Below are 21,329 nucleotides of genomic sequence, written 5' to 3' on the forward strand. Positions count from 1 at the left end.
AATGTAGTGGCCTCTGCAGAGGAAGGAGGTAAGCATGCCAAATACATTTTTGCTCCCCTCTTTCTTTAACTTTTGGGGCTGGTTTGTATGACTACGGCCTGATCCTCAGTAGTGTTTCTATACCTGCTGAAGGTAAGGGAGTTCTGGTTGCTCAGTGCTGCTCAGACCAGAAGGAATGGAGAGGCTCTAGGTTTGTGTAGTGCAAGGATCGGCAACCTTTGGCCCACGGCCCGCCAGGGTAAGCACCCTGGCGGGCCGGGATGGTTTGTTTACCTGCCGCGTCCGCAGGTTCAGTCGATCGTGGCTTCCACTGGCCGCGGTTCGCTGCTCCAGGCCAATGGGGGCTGTGCGAAGCTGCGCGGGCCGAGGGATGTGCTGGCCGCCGCTTCCCACAGCCCCCATTGGCCTGGGACGGCGAACCGCAGCCAATGGGAGCCGCGATCGGCCGAACCTGCAGACGTGACAGGTAAACAAATCAGCCCAGCCTGCCAGGGTGCTTACCCTGGCGGGCTGCAGGCCAAAGGTTGCCGATCCCCGGTGTAGTGAATGAGGATAAAACCCAGACCTTGTGACCTATATGCACAGATTGAAAATGAGCATTTGAATTCTGGAGACTATGTTCATTCCTCCAAAGCCAGTCCCTCTCTCTTTAAAGAAGAGGGATTCAAAAGAGATTCTCTAAGTGTAAATATTCCCATGTCTTCATTTAGATAATGCAACTTACCTAAATGCCGTGAAAGTCGATAAGCTCTATAGCAGAGCGTTGTCACTTCATAAATTAAATATCAGGAGCAGTGTTTGAAGTTTAAAGCCCTCCCGCCTCCCTCTGGCTCAGATTTTCTGCTGCTGTGCTTTTTTCTTTATGCCTGAGCACCTTGCTGACAAGTGCTAATAACAAGATGCCAAGAATGGGTCCAGTTGGAGTTACCACCCATTAAACATTCTGAACTTGTCCTTTCGCTCATAGATTGTGTATAATTAATAATTAAACGGTTTCAGTTGTAATGGGTTGACCTTCCTGAACTGTTCATTATTCACAAGGCAAAGGCATCACTCAAACTTTTTTTTTCCCCCACTGCCCTTCTCTGTACTCACTGTACATGCTCGTTTCAGTTGTTTTTGAGAATCAGGCTGACCACGCGCTTCAAAAGCTGCCGAGACTTAAACATTGTCCTTTTCTGTGTTAGGTCTCGCTTACATAAATGTTGTTTTGATACTTGGGCCAGTAGGGTGTTTTTGGTAACAAGATGCAGAGGAGAAAATGGTTTGTAAAGTTCTAAAAGCTGATTGGCATCAGCCTCCCAGGAATGTATTTATGGCTCTATTGTTAAGGTTGTATCAACCTTCCCATGAATAAGCCGTTCTGTTTAGAAGTTGGTAATTTAGAAATAGAAATACAGAAGAACCCCTGGATTGAAGCTCTGACATATTGACCAAAGGATGGCAATTTTTACTGAAAATTGTAGAGTCCATTTTGTTGGGTTTTTTTAGTTTAAAAAGTACGTACCTCTTCCCCATCCTCTTCCAAATTTCACACTGCATTCTTTTAGCCTTGTATAGAATAAGACTCTGTTCTTTGGTAGAATGAAATAAGGTTGGTCATTAGATCTCATGTGGGCAATTCACTAACATTACTCCACATGTGTGACAATATTATCTTACGCAGAATGTGCAAAAAAATTTGAGCATGAAGACTTGGCGGGGCTTTGTTTTATTTTATCATATTTTCCTCCCCTTGAGAGTCCACCAGTGCTCCAGTCTAGTGAACTTCAGGACACAACGTAATATGTATTTTTTTGCTTAGATTTTGTTTGTCTTTTTGTTTCATATGTAACAACACAGTGGTTGCTCAAATTTCAGCAGGTAGCAACAGCAACATTTTACATATCGGGAGTAGTTTCATGTACAGAGTATTTTTAAATTTGTAACTAAGCACATAGAACAAACTCACTCTCTAAATAAAAATATTAATGTTAATATTAGTGCATGGGATGGATATGATAATCTAATGTGTGTGTTCAATCTCCAGCTACTATGATTTCAAAAATTCTGTGTATGTCAGCAAGCTCAGTGGCCAATTTTTAATGTTTTACTATGAAAGAAGTTAGGTTGATTGTCTGCTCTTTCAGCTCTTTCCGGTGGAGGCTAAGATGTTTCCTCCTGGCCTATCTCTTGCATGCTTGTAGATTTCAGCAGGTATTTTCAGAAGTGAAATGAAGGTATTAATTTGATGCACTTAGCTGACTTTGGTGCAATTATGTATGTGCAGTTTAACAGAATAGAATTTCATGTCTTCAATTCAATTCATTCTCCATGCATAGGTATCACTTTGGCTTGTTTGGTGTCCCAGGGAAGATAAAATGACAGCTTTAATCAAGTTGGCTAGTTGGCAATTCATTAAACTATTTTATATCATACTTCGTAATGAGGCCTTAGCTCGTAGTAAGTTTTATGTGGGAATCTGTATTGAATCCCATAGCAGAATTTGAATATTCTTAATAAACCTCGTCTCAAAAAAGTGACCTCTGACTTGCCTAAAATAATAATTTCCAAATGTCACTTCCTGTTTGGCCCCATTGCAAACTGGACAACTCAGCATCTTTCTTCCCTGGACTCCAGGTTGTTGAGTTTTCAATACCTATGGCACACATTTTCAGAATGGTTCACAGAACATCACTACTACTTCACTTTACCAGTATGGTTTAAATTACAGTATGTACTCGGAATATTATTCTTTCATAGTGAAATTTGCTGGCCGTCTGCCTAGGGGTGGGTGTCGCCTAGTGACTTTTGTTAGGGCCTGCTCTTGCACGTTGTGAGTGTGGAGTGTTGCTCATATAAGATAAAAAGTGATGAGCTGAACAGAGGTCAGTGTTAATAGGTGTGCTACCATGTGGTCGCCAAGTTATCTGTGCCCATTAGCAGAAGTGAGCCTTAAGGACTGCATCCGAAGCCCATGGAACTCAGTGGAAAGACTAGAGTTAAGCACCCAATTTACATGCTGAGAATCATGTAGGTTCATCCTCCACCTACTGCCCCCACTTCTTTTTATTCTAAACTTCTGAGAGTAGAGTACCACCTGGAAACTGCTGTGATTGATGTCCTCACAGCCTAGCTTATAAGTGCCTAAGATAGAAGGGAGCTGGCGTGCAGTGAGTTAGAAATTTCCACTCATTGTGGATGACTGTGCCTAGCCTGTAGCCTCGCTTGCACCCAGGTGAAGCCTCCTTTCTCGCTTGGCTGGAGCACAGCAACCTTGTGCTACTTGTCGTGCTCTGTATGAGGAGTTGCAGGACAAAGGTATTAATGATGTCGCGTTATTGAGTGCCTTGCAGTTTTTCAGTGTGGTGTTTCTTATAGTTCTGTTGATTCCTGTACCAGGGAACCCGGGAACTCTAGTTCCAGTGAAGTAGAGAGAGTCTCCAATTGCTTCATACAATTCAGTGGATTTTCACTCCACTTTCCATAATGTAGTTTCACTCTGGTATAGGCAGATCCCGTGGTGCTACCCTCTTTGTGATTGCAGAAATTATCACCTACCAAATAGGTGTTAAGTGCTGCCTGCTCCTCCTCCTCCACTCTCGCATAAATTGATCCACGTTTGCAGTTCTCAGAAGATGAGCATTTTAGACTCCTCCTCACTTGTGCCCCAGGTGGGATTGGCAGTGCTCTCTTCTGATGGCGGGGTGGCCCCTGCACAGAACTAGCTCCCCAGAGTGCTCTGCGGGGGTAGCTCCAGCTTCCAGGTGTCAAAGAGTTGTGTGAAATATATCCGGTGAGCGTTTCGCGCGTCATGTGGGTTTGTTCTGTTTTAATCCACCCATCCCACTTGGGAGAGGGGGCAGTTACCATTTCTAAACTCAGACATGAGTATAAGTAGGCTTCTACTGGACAGCAGAAAACCCTGGAAATATGTACACCAGCCTGTCTCCACTCAGCACAAGTGCACCTGAAATTTTGCCCTGAATTTTTCATCTTACATCTGAGTAACTTCCTAGTTTAGAGAATCACATGTAGGAAAGTTTAAAGACACTGTGTTCCCTTACGTTTCTTCTACTCTCCAGTGGAAACCTTCCTATATTTGTCTTTTTTTTTTAAGTTTAGAAATACTAACCTTTCCCTCTTCTAGGACAAATCCAACAAGAACTAAGGTGCATGATGTCAAATATTCTCTACATTTAATAGAACTCTCTGAAAATTGTAAAGCAATGTTGGCTTCTCCTTTTACTCTTCATTTACTTTTGATTTAATTGTATTTTCCAGCAGTTTCCAATTGTTTGGATTGGAAACGAAACCTTAATAAGAGTTCTGGTTAATTTTCTGTCTTGTAATTACCTATCTCATTTTTCTGATAATTGGCCACAGCAATTATATGTATATTTACTAATCACATAGGAGGCTCTGCAGTTGTATCTATCTGCCACCATTGATAATGACACACACATTGCAGAGGTGCTTTTATCATCATCTTTTTTCCACTACATCAAAGCTATTTCCTCGCATTCTCAATAATGAATACATGCATGCATTTGACACAGTTGTGTGCTAGAGAAATTGTTTGGCTCCCACCAAATGCTGCACGCTCTGAGTTTCTTGCCTGCAGCGCTGGAAGGTTGTATGTAATGATATATTGCTCATCCAAATGGCCAAAGCACTCCAAAGCACAGTGAGATTAAAATAAGTCATTCCTTTGTTAATTTAAATAGGTGCATGTATCATACTTTGCAGGGTACTTTGTGTAGGGATGTCAGGAAGGAAAAAAGCCGCCGAAAGGTATTTTTAATAGCAAATGAGAATAGATGAGAATGGAGTCATTTGCAGCTGCCTGTTTTATGTGGCTCTCTTGTTCCAACTGTAGGTCTAATGAGATGACACTGTTAAAGTACTCTGCAGTGTAATTTCATTACATCCTGAGCTGTTACACTATAAACACAGTGGAGCGCTCTGTCATTCTTGGAAAAACTCCTAAATTCGTAAAGCCCTCCTTTGCAAATGGTAATGTTATTTGCTCTCGGTGTCGTTTTTTTCTTGTGCTCTTAATTTATTTGCTTTCATAAATACTTGGTAGTTAATTTAGCTAGGCTGGCAAATCTTCCATTATAATTTCTTTTATTTCTTGTAAGAATTTTTCTTTTAAATCTAGCAAGAGCTATGCATAGTCGGACAGCTCTGAAATGAATACGTGTAAATAAACATGAGTGTAAATAAAAAGTGAATTCGGTGAAAGAAACAAAGGTCAACACAAGAATAATTTCACAGCTCTTCGTTAATTACAAGACCATTTGTGTGTTACTTAAATAATCATTAATTTCTCATTTACACTTTCCCTACCTTCCTTTCTACCCTGTGGCTATCATTGTCCTTTTTTCACCTCTCCTCGGTGTCTTTCCCCATGTTTCTACCCATTGTGTAATACTCATTACTTTAAATTCAATGTTTTATAACACATGTTCAGAAGAATTTGACCCTTTTCTCTTTTTCTCTGTGTGAGATGGGGCATTGTTGCTTACTCCGTTTTTAATGTTATATTGCTTCCCTTTTTAAAAATTGTCCTCACTTCTTCTGACTCTTTCTTCCTTCCCTTCTCCCTCCCTCCCCCCAAATATCAAACCAATCCCAGGAATCGCCAGTCCTTCCGGTTGGGGAGTTCTCTGAGCCATTTGTACACTTCATCACTCAATGGTAAGCTCAGTTTGCAAACATGCCATGCCCTCAATGTAAATGATACATGCCATTAACTCTGCAGCTCCATGAGACCTTATGGCTTCCCCTGCATCCTTTCTGAGGCGAGAGGGACTCGGGGGCCTTGGGCAGATGGGGCAGCAAAGCTGAGCAAACTGTTTAAATTATGTAAACGTTATTTACACGAAGGGTCGTAAAAGTACGGTACTTAAGAGGGCTTCTCCTGTTTTAATAAACTGCTATGAATCTGGGTGCATTCTTGTGCACAGAGACTATTTTAAGAATTCAATTGGGAGTGTTGGGGGTAAGAGAGAATCATATTTATAACTTCATTATTCAGAGCAGCTTGTATTATTACTCATAAAACTGCCTCAATGTTTAGAAAGGTAAACAATGTCCTTGATTAATTCATTGGCTTTCCAGTAAGTAATTTTTATTCGGAGTCATATTTTAAAGTACACCATAGGGCTGAATAGTTCAGTGGAAGGCACTTTAAATTTCAGAGAGAGGGGAGAAAATATTGTTGAAAGAATAAATTTCCTAAGCAACAAAAGGTTAAAGCTCTAAGTACAATTCATTGTAACAAACAGGAGAGAGGAAATGCTTATTGTTTTGTGTTTTTTTTAATGTCTCATTTACACAGGAAGCAGCTATTTAAGTAATAAAATGATGGCAGAATAACTGACATTGAACTTTGTATAAATGTGATATTTTTGACTAAGATGTTCCCGTTTATTAAAATGCACTGTCTGGGCCAGCTGGCCAGCTGGCGTAAATTGGCAGCACCAGTGGAGTCAGTGTAATCAATGGAGCTATGCCAGTTTCTGCCAGCCGAGAATCTGGCCCTGCAGCAGTGTTTAGGAAAGGAATGATTTAGGAATCTTTCCCAGTGAAGCCAGTGAGGTTAAAGGCACGGAGCCCCACACAGGATCAGGCCCATGGCTGTCTGCGATGTAGTAGATTGTGCTTTAAAACATTTCAAGTTCTCTAGCACATATTAGGGCCAATGAGCCAAAAACTATGCAAATAAAATGAATATTCAGATAATTTAATACATTATGTATGAAACAATTCCAAGAAACTCTCTCTCAAGATTCCCATAGTGTGTGGCAAGTGGTATTGAAAATGAAGAATACACAGTATGATTTATCAGTTAATTAAAATAATAAATACACAGTTTGTGTTTATCTAATACAGGCCTCATTTTTGATGGATACAATTTACGGCAGACCACAATGTTCAGTGATTTTACAGCATAACTAACTCATGTGCAAGAGGCTGCACCTTTTTATCCCTTCCAAAAAAATTAATTAGATGTTGCATAAAAAATATTATTGAGAAAGAAGGAGGGCTAACCTGTGTTAAAATTTCCACAGATGTCAAGAAACATGAATGATGGTGGATAATAGCCTGGTTTTCCCAAGAGATACAGCTACTTTGGAATATCAGATTAGGACTGTTACCCACCCACGATTCAGACAGCTTGCATTACTTGCTAATGTGTGCATTATCTGAGGTGCATGTGGCTATAAGGAAGGCAAATTGTCCTTTGAATCATTAATGGTACTATGGCCCCTATTTACTACAAGAATATTTACATTTTTTTTAGATATAGTTGAATATTCACCTGTACAGTATGCAGCTTATAGCACGAGGTATTATTGTCCAAAAAATTACGTTGTATACCATTTTAGCAATTGACTTCTATAAGTATTAGACACATCAAGTGAAGAGCACATCAGATTGGTCTTTATGCCAGTTACACCATAAACTCTGGCTGTTTGGCTGTAATCCAATTAGTCAGTAGGCAGCGCCTGATGGTCACCTCAGTGCCATGTTATAGTGCTTCTTCATGCGGCTAAACTCAGCCTACAAAAGCTAATTGCACCTGTTGCATACAAAACTAGGACTATTTGGATGAGAAACTTGATCTAATAAACCGCTTAATGCTCCATAACGAACTATCAGCCTGCAAAGCAGTGGAAATAAGTGTAAAAAAATTAAGGGGGACACTCCAGGACGACATCATGCAACGCTATAGCTGTTTAGTGTTAAAAATTAAATTTCCCACCTGTGTGTATTCTACTTCTGTCCAGCTACATCATAATGTCAAAATGAGAAAAAAATTACCATGATTTCTCAGTTGATTCGTTTATACTGATCACTATATTTAAAGGAATCCCCACTAACAAGGACCCCCAAATTAATTTAGAAAATCATTGGTTCCAGACATGGTAAGAGAACATTCTTTGGAAGTTTGTGGTAGATCTGACCAGCTTTCAGAAGTGATAAAAGTGACCCATCACATTACAGTTTTGAAATGCTCAGACACTATAACAAGACAAGTAGAAAATCGGTCCATATTCTACAGAGTCGTCTCATCAGCAATTGAATACATAAGTTTTATTAAGGATGCAGTAACACTGTACGGAATCAAAAGCTGAAAAAAGACGAGAGAAATTGCTTAACATTTTGGGTGCTCTTAGGAGCCATGTCTTCAGTTTGTACTTGATAAAGTTAAGAGGTACATGGAAATTCTAGGCATGATCTGCCTGTGTTTAAAGGAAGAAGTCTTCAGTATTTAAGCATGTGAAATAAATGAACAGTTGTTTATATATAACCATTTCACTTTTATGATACATAGCATGAGAAAGCAACCAAAGGAAAGGCCAGCACCTGAAGACCTAATGGTAAGTGGAACTCTGTAATGTATATTGAAGTATATCTGTTTTTCTCACCAGTACTTGCAAAGTTAAATATAAACTTTGTCTCTACATTGTGCAGCAACAATATATTTGCAAAGCGCACTCAGAAACCAAGGCTAGGTCTACACTGGGTGGGGGGTCGACCTAAGATACGCAACTTCAGCTATGCAAATAGCGTAGCTGAAGTCGGCGTATCTTAGGTCGATTTACCTGGCCGTGAGGACGGCGGCGAGTCGACCGCTGCCACTCCCCCGTTGACTCCGCTTCTGCCTCTCGCCACGGTGGAGTTCCAGAGTCGACGGCAGAGCGATCAGGGATCGATTTTATCCCGTCTACACTAGATTGATCACTACCCGCCGAGTTTTGCCATTGACTTGAGTGGGGCCAGGATTTCACCCCAAGGTTACCAAGTTTACTGCATTTGGTGGGTGGAATCTTGCCTCCATTGACATCAGTGGCAAAACTCCCATTGACTTCAATGCAATCAGGAATTCACCTGATCTTTTCTTGGGACTTCCATGCAGGTATCAATTTCAGTCAAAACCATTTTGAAGCTAAATGCAAAGGTCTTTCAGTTTGCCTGTTCAGGGATTACAATTTAATGTCAGTCATTCTTTGTCATCATTTACCACTCAGAACCTTTCAAAACCTGAAGATTGAAAACAGAGGATATGTTCAATGTATTACAGCGTTAATGAAATCCTACAGGAAATTCCTGTTGTCACTGTTTTCGTTTATATTCTAGAATGAAATTAGATTGGCTGTAGAGGATCAAGTTCATATGTATCTTTCCTCAGAAAGACTTCCAGTGTCTTGTTTTTGGCTCAGAGGCAGCTTCCTTTGCTTGTAAATGGCATTTTTTAGTCAAGCAGTAATAGGAGGAGAGCTGTTCCCAAACAATTCCCAAGTGGTCATTTGTTTAATGCAGAATGTTGATTTGACAATGCACAAGCTGTTAGAATAATGGTAGTATCTAGCATTAGTAAACAATAATTATAGTCCACTCCTACTAATGTTTCACACACCATTCCCTGTCTTTAAAGTGTTATTATGTTGCTTATCACTGCCAGATGTACTTTGTAGATTTATATAAATGATGATGTTTTTCCATTCTTTGCATTGCATACTTAAGGATAACTTTAAGCGACAGTAACAAGATAACAAAATATACGTGTAACTTACCTCCTTTCTTTCTTACATGCTGTGAACGGGGGGCATTGCAGCTGTTCTCCAGTTAGAGACTTACCTCTAAAATTACCCTTTGAGGCAGATAGCTCAGAATTCAGACTTGTCATAGGGTAGGCCCTGCTCAACAAAGCATTTAACTGTGTACCTAATTTTTAACCATATTAACGTCAATGGATCTACTCCCATGCTTAAGTTAGGCACACGCTTAAATACCTTGCTCAATTAGGGCCTTAAAATTCACCAAAACCCCCTCCACTTTGCATCAGTATGTGTTTGTTATCAAGGATTTAGACAGCCTTATTTTGTCCTTTTTTTTTTTTTTATTAACTTTTGATGGTTGGAAAATTCTTGCAGTTAGTCACATCTGAGAAAACTTGGAACAGGTTCTAGAGATGGAGACACATTTACCTTGTGCATTATTATGCTATGGCTGGATAGCTTAGCTATTAAAACAACGGAATAGGGTTTCATAAAACCTATATCTGTTTGTAAATGCATGTTTCAATGATGCAATAAGGCCTGCCACTTATAAATAAAACATCTGCAGATCTCACGTACACCCATAAGTATATATGTATGTATTTGTAAGCAATAACACCACTCCAGGGTGTAGAGTCATAAAAATGAGGCCAAAGGGTGAGTGCCTATCGTACTGGGGAAGTGCATATATATATCTTTACAACTACATGCCCTGGAGTATGTTGTTCCTCTTTTTAAAATGGTATTTTTAAAATAATTTTAGAAGAGTAGCTATTGGGGAAAATAACTTACTACTTTAAAAAAAAAATCTTTTAGTACTCAGCATTTCCCCCTCGTACTGCTCTCTGTTTAATTAGAAATGGACATATAGCCGTTAAATACACTACACACAGAGCTGGCCTGATGGTTAAATGAAAGAGCAGCCCCCCTCCCGGCCCCCCAACATGGAAAATGGTATTTGTGACTCAGCTTGATTCCCCACTCCGAGCCTGGCAGGGCTGAGAGCCGCCCCATGCTGGTCTGCAGCAAGCTCTGACACCAGTTCGGGGCCCGCTCTCCAGAGCAAGTCACAGCCAGCCTTTGGGCTGAAAGACAGTCTAGCCTAGTGCAAAGTTTTGGAGGGCTGTTGATGGGCAAAGAAAAATAGGAAGGATGTAGGCTACCCAGGCTACAATCACACCTTCATGTGGTGTAGATGTACCCAAAGAGTGTTGGGTTCAAATGGTAGCTCAGCTGATCTTGTGAATCCTGTAGTACGTTAATTTTAAGTAAAATAAAACAGAAGTTCGTTTTGAGGAAAATACTAATCTTTTATGGACACACTGATACGAGGGAAGTTAATGGCTCTGATCTGGCCTTCAGCTTGGCCTACAATCTTGCCATCCGCTTTTCTAAACTTGCAAGTAGTTGTGGGAACCTTGTGTAACATGTAGATGTTTAACTAACAACTGATTTCATCAACAAAGCCCCAAGTTGTGCCTGTAATGATTTATGGGGGCAAACCAAAAACTGCTTCTGAAAATCAAGCTCATGGAGATAAGTAATTCTGGATGTTGTGATCATAAGGTTTTATACATGTGGCTTGGAACCAGGGCCGGCTCCAGGCACCAGACGAGAAAGCATGTGCCTAGGGCGGCACATTGTAAGGGGCGGCATTCCGGCCAATCTTGGGGCGGCACATTCCGGCCGCCCTGCCCTGGTTCTTTTTTTTGTTTGTTTGTTTTTGCTTTGGCAGCCTGGTCCGCAGCTCCGGAGCCCCCGGCCGGCTCCCCGCGCTCCGCCAGTCCCAGCCCAGCCTTGCAGAGGCACGGAGCCTGGCCCGGGGGGGCAGGAACTAGCGATCCCCGCCGCTCACTGTGCCGCCGGGCTCCCTGGGACGCACCGCTCCCCACCGCCTGCACCGGCTTCCGCCTCCCGTGCCGCTCTGAGCCCGGCCCAGCCGAGCCGCCTTTAAAGGAGTGGCTGAGCCAGCACCTCTTGCAGCCCCCGGGGGCTCTGCCTGCCTGGCCGGGAGAGGCACCCCAAGGCCAGAGGGGGAGCCCCTCTCGCCTGGCTGCGAGGTGCCGCCCTTCACCCCCCTGCGAGCCGCCTTGACTGCCCTCCACGCGCTCCCTGCGGCTGCCGGGTTTTTTTTTGTTTTTTTTTGCTTCGGCAGTCCGGCCACCCTTTTTTTTTTTTTTGCTTGGGGCGGCAAAAAAGCTAGAGCTGGCCCTGCTTGGAACTGCTGGTCTTGAGTCAGATTGTTTCTTTAAACCATAATCCATGTGCAAAGAAATTTTCCAAGGTAGAACCTCTGCCAGTCCAGAGTGACGCACTAGAGGGTTCCCTCTCTGCACAACTGAATATATAGCAGTGACTCTCGAAAGTTCTCAAGTAATGCACGGACCAGGGGTGCCGAAACAGGGCGGGCCAGGGGGCCATGGCCCCATCGCTTTTTACCAGCCGTAAGGATGAGTGATGAGGAGGAGGGGGCAGAGAGGAGTGAGCAGGGGCGGGGCCTTGGGGGGGGGATGGCACGGGGCCTCAGGGAAGGGGACAGTGTGAGAGTGCGGCCAAAGTCCAGGCACCAGGGCCCCCCCTTTTAGGGACCTTCCATCACCCTGGCATGGATATCCCAAAAGAAGCCATATAATTCCATTTAATGGCCTCTACCAAGCACAATTGGAAGAAATTTTGCATGATCTCTCTGCCTTTTTCCTCAATTTTTCTCAGATTAGGGGCACTGGGACCAATTTTGTTGTTGTTGTAATAATGGTCTCTTCTGTCTTATTTTGCATGTCCCATCCTCAAAATCAGGTTGACTCGTTATTATTGCATGTGGGAACCCATGTCACTATAGCAACCAGAGATCTGCCAGTTGGGGGTGCTGTATGGCTGCCCCATCATGTTTCTTATCAGCCAGAGGAATCAAGTGTGTCCTATAATATACTATCTATCTATCTAAGTACATCAATAGACATCATCACTGTAGCATCCCCCCAGCTCCAGCATGCTTTTAACTCCTTGGTGCTGACAGAAGAAGACTGAGGAAAAAACCACCATCCCAAAGATCTCCTATCAAGCAATAATGGCTTATGGGTATATCTACCTGGCAATTAAACACCCACTGCTCTCCCATGTCAGCTGACTCAGGCTTGCAGGACTTGGGCTGTGGGGCTCCTTAACTACAATGTAGATATTTGGCAGGCCCCTGGGATCCTCCCACCTTTATATACCATGTATACAATCTTTTACCAATACAACCTTCAAATTTTGGATCTTTTCTTGAACACAATGTTCTGTTTTCTTTCTCTTTCTACTACCGTTGTTCTCCTCTTAGGACTGCAGATTGCTGGATGTTCTCCATTGGAGAATGGGCACTTTTTTCCCTACCTGTAACTTGGCCATCTCCTAAGAATGTACCAACAGGCTCCATTCCCTTTCCTGCTTTCTTGTTCGGTGTGCATTGTGATTTACAGAGCGGATGCACTTAGACTTTGGGAACTTGGAAAGTTATGTGGTTAAAATAGCTCCTCTTGAGATATCTTGGTGCCAGTCAAGAACTTACCAGAGCAGCTGCTTCACCGCCTATTGTGGGCCAACCCAGTCCAATAGTCTAGAACTCCAGATGGGTGGCTTAATTCTGGCAATTCAATGGGTGCTCTCATAGGAGAAGATGAGTTTAGCACTAGAACAAAATTGTTCTGTCATAACTGTACTTAATAATCATGGTTCATAAAGCTGCTGTTAATTCAGTTATGATTTTAAAGTGAACCCTTTTATATGAAACCTAAATTGTAGAGTTCTGACAACGTATGCTCATTAAATATCCCGTGACACTTTTCACTAGAGTTGAAAAGGTGTTGGTTCCTCATAGCCTCTCCAAATTCCCATTATTCTGCCTACCTGAAATTCCCATTGTAGGGTCTGTTGGTAATCTTCACTTCCTCACCTAATCTGTAGTGGTGGTTTGCACTGTTAATACAGTTTTTGTGTTACACCACAGTGGTGGGGTCAGTGATACAGAGGGTATGGGTGAATTTTTGACCCAATTGGCATCAATGGGGCCAGATTTAAACCTAAAAAATGTTTTGAGTGAAATGTACTCACCAGGATGAAAGCAGTAACATGTAATCATCCTTAGCACCAAACAAAATATGAGTTGATATTTTGTACTATATACACATTAGCTGTGCTGAATTTCAGCATTTTGCAGCCAATTTCATATAATTTAAGGCTGAATGCAAAATAAGATCCTCTTCTGACCCCTAAATTGTTAAATGCATTTCAAAAGCCAACTAACAATGCCAACTAACAAGGTATATCAGATCCGTTGAAATCAGTGGAGTTACACCAAGGATGGATTTGACCTATCTTGTCAGGTTGCTGGAGCACTTTATTTTTCAGATTTCTTGGAAAACGTCAGGCCAAAGTAGAGGCTGCATGAAATTCCTATACAAAGTCAGACTCTTCAGTACCACGTATTCTCTTGTATAAGCGAACACTGAATTTCCCTCACAAACAACTAACATAAATTAATGCCCTATGGTTAGGGCCCTACCAAATTCACAGCTGTGAAAAACACGTCACAGACTGTGAAATCTGGTCTTTTGTGTCCTTTTACCCTATACTATACAGATTTCACAGGGGAGACCAGGGTTTCTCAAATTGGGGGTCCTGACCCAAAAGGGAGTTGCAGGGAGGGTCACAAGGTTATTTTAGGGGGGTTGCAGTATTGCCACCCTTGATTCTGCACTGCCTTCAGAGCTGGGGGGCTGGAGAGTGGTGGCTGTTGGCCAGGCACCCAGCTCTGAAGGCAGGACCCCACCAGCAGCAGCACAGAAGTAAGGGTGGCAATACCATACCATGACACCCTTACTTCTGTGCTGCTGCCTTCAGAGCTGGGTGGCCGGAGAGTGGTGGCTGCTGACTGAGGACCCAGCTCTGCAGGCAGCAGTGCAGAAGTAAGGGTCGCAATACCATACCAGGCCCTCCTTCCTTACTTCTGCGCTGCTGCTGGCAGCGGTTCTGCCTTCAGAGCTGGGCTCCTGGCCAGCAGCCGCCGCTCTCCAGCTGCCCAGCTTGGAAGGCAGCACCGCTGCCAGCAGCTGCGCAGAAGTAAGGGTAGCAGTATCGCAACCCCCCCTACAATAATGTTGCAACCCCCCAACAACTCCTTTATGGGTCAGGACCCCTACAATTACAACACCATGAAATTTCAGAGTTAAATAGCTGAAATCATTCAATTTACGATTTTTAAAGTCCTATGACTGTGAAATTGACCAAAATGGACTGTGAATTTGATAGGGCCCTACCTGTGGTTAAGCTCAGTCAGTGTGCCTTTTCTTTAGCCCACCCACCAAGCAAAAACAAATTTTTTTGCCTTGAATTTATGGCATCAGTTTCTCAGTTTATATAGGAACATATGCAGTAATTTAATTATTTTAAAGTATTTCAAATTAACAAATTTCTCATGGAGGGGGAAAAAAAGTCATTTCAGTGAGTTATGAGAAAGGTCTTCCTTCCTAGGAGAGGAATGATCTTTATAATTCACCAGTGGATACTCTCAGCCGTATTCTTACTATGTCTGTTCTTTTATCTCTAACATGCTCTTTCTTTGCGTGTGTGTGAGTCCATATACAGATACAGACATGGAGTCAGATTAAATAAAACACATATGCTGCTTCAACATAGCAGAAGTCTGCGCAAGATATTGAAATACCCCTAACAAACAATTATTCTGTGCAAAGGAGAAAAAGAGAGCCTAGTTTTAATAAAATGGCAGATTTGCTTGCTTTTTTTCATTTAAAATATAAATCTGTCTAGGGTTTCAAGGCTGACGCTGCCTGGAATGGGTACATGTTTATAAGATAGTCGGATGAGGTTATGCAGGTACAGTTTGAACTGCATACATGTACTGTACATGTGGGTATGTGTTCACTCACTGATTTGGCTCAGGATGCTGTCTGTGCATTTACGGTATTTTTCAGAAGCTTTCCATTTCTAAGCTCTATTTAATGGAATCTATGCATAGTAAGTAATCAGGTCAGAGAGAAGCAGCATCCCCTGTTTGAGATCAATCGCTGGCTAATACTTTATCTAGGCCACTTTATTATCTCATGCTGATTCCATTCCCATTCTCCTCCTCCTTTGTAGCATGCACTTCAGCTGTGGTAAAAGTACGTATCGCATACATATTAAAAACATATACCCATTCTATCTGTATGTAAATGTGTGAGACACAGCTGGAGATTGCAGGAGTTTGATTTACTAATAGTTATTATCTGTTCTAGCTGCTCAGTGGCAAAGAGAGTTTCAGAAAACAAGCTAGCGCAGAAATTGTCTTTATGATATCACTATTCTGCCTTAGTGATTGTTTAAAATCCTTCTCTTCTTTGGTTGTGAGGGTGGCCTTGTGTTTTGCAGATTCCATGCACTTTTCAGAGCGTGCAAGCAGAACTGTAGAATTTTCTTGTCGGGTTTACCACTAATGCACTGTGGAATTATGCTATGCCTCAGATGATTATTTTTGAATGTAAGTGATTTTACTGAATAGAATGGGATTTGAGATACCAAAAGCCATGTATGTCGCAGTTATTTCTTTGCATTTTACTTTGGGTGCATAAAAGTGCACTTCCATGATGATGGAGTTCAGATTTCTCAAAGGCGGCTCTGGTAGATAGGTGCAAAGTTTTTGGCTAGGAAACAATCAGCTGTTGCAGCAAAATCAATTTAAACTTGTACATTGAATTAACTTTACATAAATATGTTGATTTTTGTTTAGGTCTTTTAGTTAAAATTCTCACTTGTAGCTTTTTTCTCTTTTTTTTTTTTTTTTTTTTTTTTTTAAACCAGTCCAAGCAATATAGATTGTAGGATCATTTCCATTTATTTTTTGTGCCGATACTTTGATTAGTAGGGATTAATGGTAAATTATATATTTTATATAAATAAAAATATTAACTACTGAAAATCATGTTTTTCCTGAAATTTTGGAAGCCTATCACAGTCTTAAGTTTAACAAACAGTCCCTCTCTCACAATTTCAGGGTAATAACCAGAACTGGCTGTCTGGTCTTCTTAGGTGCAGTTAATATTTTTCAGATTGATAATTTGCTTTTATATTGTATTAAGTTTTCTTAAGGTCATTGAAATGTGAACTCTCTGGAACAGATGCTGCTTTGCTTATATTTTCCCAAATACAGTAGATTGAAAAATATAAGTATATAAACCATGGACCATATAAAATAGTAATAATAATACATTATTATGAACTTGGTTTTTGCTCACTGAATTTGACTGTTACATGTGACATACGGTGAAGATTTTAACTGCACCTTAAAAATTGAGGGAGGAAATAATATAATCGTATATGGCTTTCCTGTTAAAACATCTCAGAGTAAAAGCTAAAACAGGAACCAATTGTGTGTATTTATAAATAGGGAATCCACCAACAAATAATTTTATTTGAGCTTTTTATTTGCACAGCAATAAACAATGGAAGCATTGGCTGAATGCTTGAGATGGTTGTAATTTCTTTTTTGATAACATTAACACTTGTGAAAGAACAGAGGGCTGTCTAACCTTGGCAAACAAGCTTTGTTTTCCACAAACATGTCTAGTAAATCTCTTGAAGAGAGTATTACAGAGAGATAAAATTTACCTGCCATTCCCTGATCCCAGTGAGCCAAGAGTTTTCAATTCTTAACCACTTACATGCAACTTATTTTACTGGGAAATCAGTCAGTACAGGAATCTTCTATCAGGGATGATTTGTCCCATAAAAAATTGTCAGTGCTTGAACTCATGATGAATGGCTTTGTTTGCAGGCATTTAGTCTGTCCTCTGTCGCAATGATCCTAGTTCAGACCATGACAAGGAGAACCTCTGGCAGACCCCAAGCATATTTAAGATGTGATCGGTCTGTCTTCAGGTTTCCTAAGGAAATGGGACAGACCCAGGCATTGTAGCTGACACAAATATGAGAAACTTTCAAGCTATCAGGCTTCATCTTTTATGGACAAGAGGTTCTGGATGAAATCCTGGCTGCACTGAAGTCAATGGCAAAACTTCAGGATTTCATCCTCTGTGTTTAGTGTCTTTTTTTTTTTTTACCATACATTGTACATTAGTTGTCATTTTCATTAATCAGTGTAGCTCATAGTTGTGGGGGGATTATTGCAGGTAGTTGTATAGCCCAACCAATTCCCTAGTCCACTTCAATAAATAAATAAATAAATAAATAAATAAATCTGTCACTATGCATGGGATATAGTTTATTTCTAATCACTTGAGAAATCACCTGTCAAAATCCAGAAATGTATTCCATGAGCGTCAGTGAATCCAGCAATTCTAGAAGAGCTAAGCTTGTGGGAAGGTTAACTTGACAGCATTATTAGCATGACTGCATTAGATTTGTTTGGTAGCTTCCACAGTCCCATTGTTTGTATAACCAGTCACTTTTTGCAGAAAATGTGAGAATCTAACATGCCCTAAAGCTTCAGAATGTCCTAGTACTTTTTGATGGAATGTGAAAAGAAATAGCTTGGATGAGACTTTAAGATGTATAAAAGTCTAAGAAACCAAGAGAAATGAATTGGCAATAAGCAAGAAAGACACCGTAACTCTTTCTGGTAAAATGAATCTGACAACTCCCAACCAAGAATCTATTGGACTTGAGAGTTTGTTTAGTTTGAGGGGCAAGTGTCTTGTATAGGTACTTAAGAATAAGGCTACGTCTACGCTACAAACACTACAGCACCACAGCTATAGATGCTTCCTACATTGACAGAAGAGTTTTTTCCATCCATGTAGGTAATCCACCTCCCTGAGCGGCGATAGCTAGGTCTGTGGAAGAATCCTTCTATAGACATAGCTGCAGTTGTTCCCAGGATTATGGCATCTTAACAGCGGTGTTCAGGGGGGTGAATTTTTTCAGACCTCTGAGCAACATGGCTAGGTTGATCTAAATTTTCAAAGTAGACCAGGCCTAATTGCGATTCTTACTAAGTTTTTCTGTGGTTTTTCCAGTCCCATCAAAATTATTTGAAGCCTCATATTTTGGTACTGAAATTGCAAATATATCAATTCTGCTTCATTAAAGGTTTGTTTATTTGTAGTGGTGTGTGGGGTTTTTTTTTTCATGTCAACAGCTTTTTATTTTTCCCTGTGTTTAGGAGAATTTCAGTTCACAGTTTACAATAACAGTCATATCTGTTGTTTCCCATGCTTTGTCTTTTCTGTATGTCTGTTCAAAATCATGTATGCAGTGTTGTTGTAGCCGTGTTGGTCCCAAGATATCAGAGAGAGACAGTGGTGAGGTAATATCTTTTATTGGACCAATTTTTGTTGATGAGAGAGACAAGCTTTCAGGCTACCCCGGTCTCTTCTTCAGGTCTCTGTGTAAGCTCGAAAGCTTGTCTCACTCACCAATAGAAGTTGGTCCACTAAAAGATATTACCTCCCCCACCTTGTCTGTTCAAAATCATGTCATTTATACCAGTCCTACAGCAGGCTGGCATATAACACTGATTTGTTAATCTGATCATTTATTTAATCCAAATAAAAATGGAATTGCAAATGGACTCGGTCGCTGCATAGATTTTAAACTCTTTGGGATAAAGAATGGATCTTTGTATCTCTGTGCAGTACTTGCCTGAATCGTGATTGGAGCACGTAGGTACAGCTTCAGTGTACATTTTAAATAATAACAACAACTGCCTATCAGTGCAATATACACCAAGCAAAAGAAAGGGCTGTGCCTCCGAAGACTTTCTGGTGACCCGTACACTTTATGACTCCAATCTTGCAATTGGACGCATGCCAGCAGATTCTTGTGCACAAATCCAGTTGCAGGATCAGGGCCTGAAGTTGTTTTAAAAAAAAAAAAATCAGTTAATACTACTTTTTTAATTTGTGCAAAAATGCGTATAAATAGCGGATATTTTTCTACTTAAGAGGGCTGCTCTGAAACATTTTTAATTGGATTTTCATTGTGATTGACAGCATTTGATTATGACAGTAACTTTATTTGGCTGGACTGTTACAGCCCTCTTGTTCAGATTTTTTTCCATCAAAGCTCTTTTTTATCCACTGAATTCCCTGTAGAGTAGCAGTGATTGTGAAAGAGCCTTTTAGCACCTTTGTTGTAGCCATCCCTGGTGATGATTGGACCCAGCTGGTAGTAGATAAGAAAATGTTCCTTTCACAAAGAGGCTGTGTCTCCTGTCTCCACGGTTTCAATAATTTTAAGAGCCCCAGAAACCTGTTGAGGATTAGAAGTAGCTTTAGATGTGAAATGAGTGTTAAGTATTAGTAATCGGGAGATTAGGGCCCCGGGGACAATGGGAGATAAACAACTGCAATTAAGGCAAATCTGCCAGAGTAAACAAAATTTAGAAGAAACAGATGCCCTAACCATTTTGGGGGATTGATTTGAGGGCACCGAGGAATCGATTTTTGTCTTGTTTACACTTTCAAACCCCGGTGATAAACTGGGAGGCTAAATATTTCATACAGTCTGATTTTAGTTAATTTTTTTCCCAGTCCTCACAGTAGGCTTACTGTCTTCTAACAGTGACCAGGCCCGAGTTTATTCAGCATTCACAGGGAGCAGCTAATTGTCTATGAAGGGCCCCTGTGTTTAAATGGGCTTGACAGGAATTTAAATTTTGTTTCAATCAACCTCTGTGCTCACAGCCTGCTCCAGTTTCTAATTTTTAAATTAAACATGATTTTTTAAGCGGTGTGCCTCTCCTCTGGAACTCTCTGCTTTAACTCCCAATGAAGGCAGATGCTTCAGCACTGGAATGTGCAGGTTTATCGAGGCAGTAATAGCAAAGTACTTGTATGGAAAAGTTCATTGTCTCATAAATGTGCATCTGCCTATTTACAATTTAATTGGAGCTGTGCAGATAAATCCTCGGCTCCTGTAAATCAGCAGTGCTCCACTGACGTCTGCTTACACCAACTGAGGATCTGGCCCGCTAACTTTAAAGAGTGAGTTTCTTCTTGTGTAAGCAGCCTTGTTTGAAAAGCATGCTCTGAAAATGCAGGGCGGAGAATGGAAGTCATTCTGATGACCTTGATCATTTGTTATCGCAGGAGTATCTGAATGGTCATTTCAATGGCCTTGTGTGGTTTTAAAGGAACATTTATATTTTGTGTAGCTAGTGGTGATATTTTCTCTGTAGCATTGCTGTCTGTGTCTTCTAAGACTACACACATTTATATGCCGTTTTACCTCAATTCATTTGAGTTACACATTCTGCATATGTTGCCTGTACAAGATGGATATGATTCGTCATTGTTTTCACTTTGGGTCATTTAATACTTGTTTGTATTATTGTATACCTCTCACAAATACGTATATACATTACAGAGACGGTGTCATGTTAAAGAGTGTGTCTGTTTTTAAAAACATTCTTTCTTATTATTAACTTTACTCTATATTATTAGAATGGAAAGATTTTGGCCTGGTTGAAAGTACACAATTAAGTTGACCTACAGTCACTGCGGTGTTACTGTGGTGTTTCGTGTCCACACTATTGTCTTTCTGCCGGCAGTGCGCGTCCTCACCAGACGCACTTGTGCTGACTTAAGCGGGGCAGTGTCGGGGGCTGAGAGCCCGGGCTGTCAGCTCCGCGTGGAACTCCACGCTGGGAGCCCGGCTGCGCGGCGCTGAGAACTTGGGCTCCGAACTGCTAGCTCTGCGTGGTGCTGACAGGCGACGTAAGTAACGCAGCATCTACACTGCGTCACCCCAACTACATTGACCTAAGCGCTACGCCTCTCGTGG

The 21,329-nt window shown here is 41.2% G+C and overlaps 1 protein-coding gene across 2 annotated transcripts in view; it reads left to right on the forward strand.

Moving 5' to 3' along the window:
• Window positions 1–21,329, forward strand: part of MAP2K5 (mitogen-activated protein kinase kinase 5) — a 188,516-nt gene that overhangs the window by 142,125 nt on the left and 25,062 nt on the right. The window contains exons 19-20 of one of the 2 annotated variants that reach the window (XM_024199528.3): window positions 5,621–5,682; window positions 8,327–8,372. The exons of the other annotated variant lie outside the window; for it this stretch is intronic. Coding sequence (XP_024055296.1) covers window positions 5,621–5,682; window positions 8,327–8,372 — 108 coding nt within the window. The remainder of the gene's footprint in view (window positions 1–5,620; window positions 5,683–8,326; window positions 8,373–21,329) is intronic. 2 annotated transcript variants of the gene reach the window in all.

Source organism: Terrapene carolina, unplaced genomic scaffold, assembly GCF_002925995.2.
Source record: "Terrapene carolina triunguis isolate 2854851 unplaced genomic scaffold, T_m_triunguis-2.0 Scaffold67, whole genome shotgun sequence".
NCBI classification, from domain to species: domain Eukaryota; kingdom Metazoa; phylum Chordata; order Testudines; family Emydidae; genus Terrapene; species Terrapene triunguis.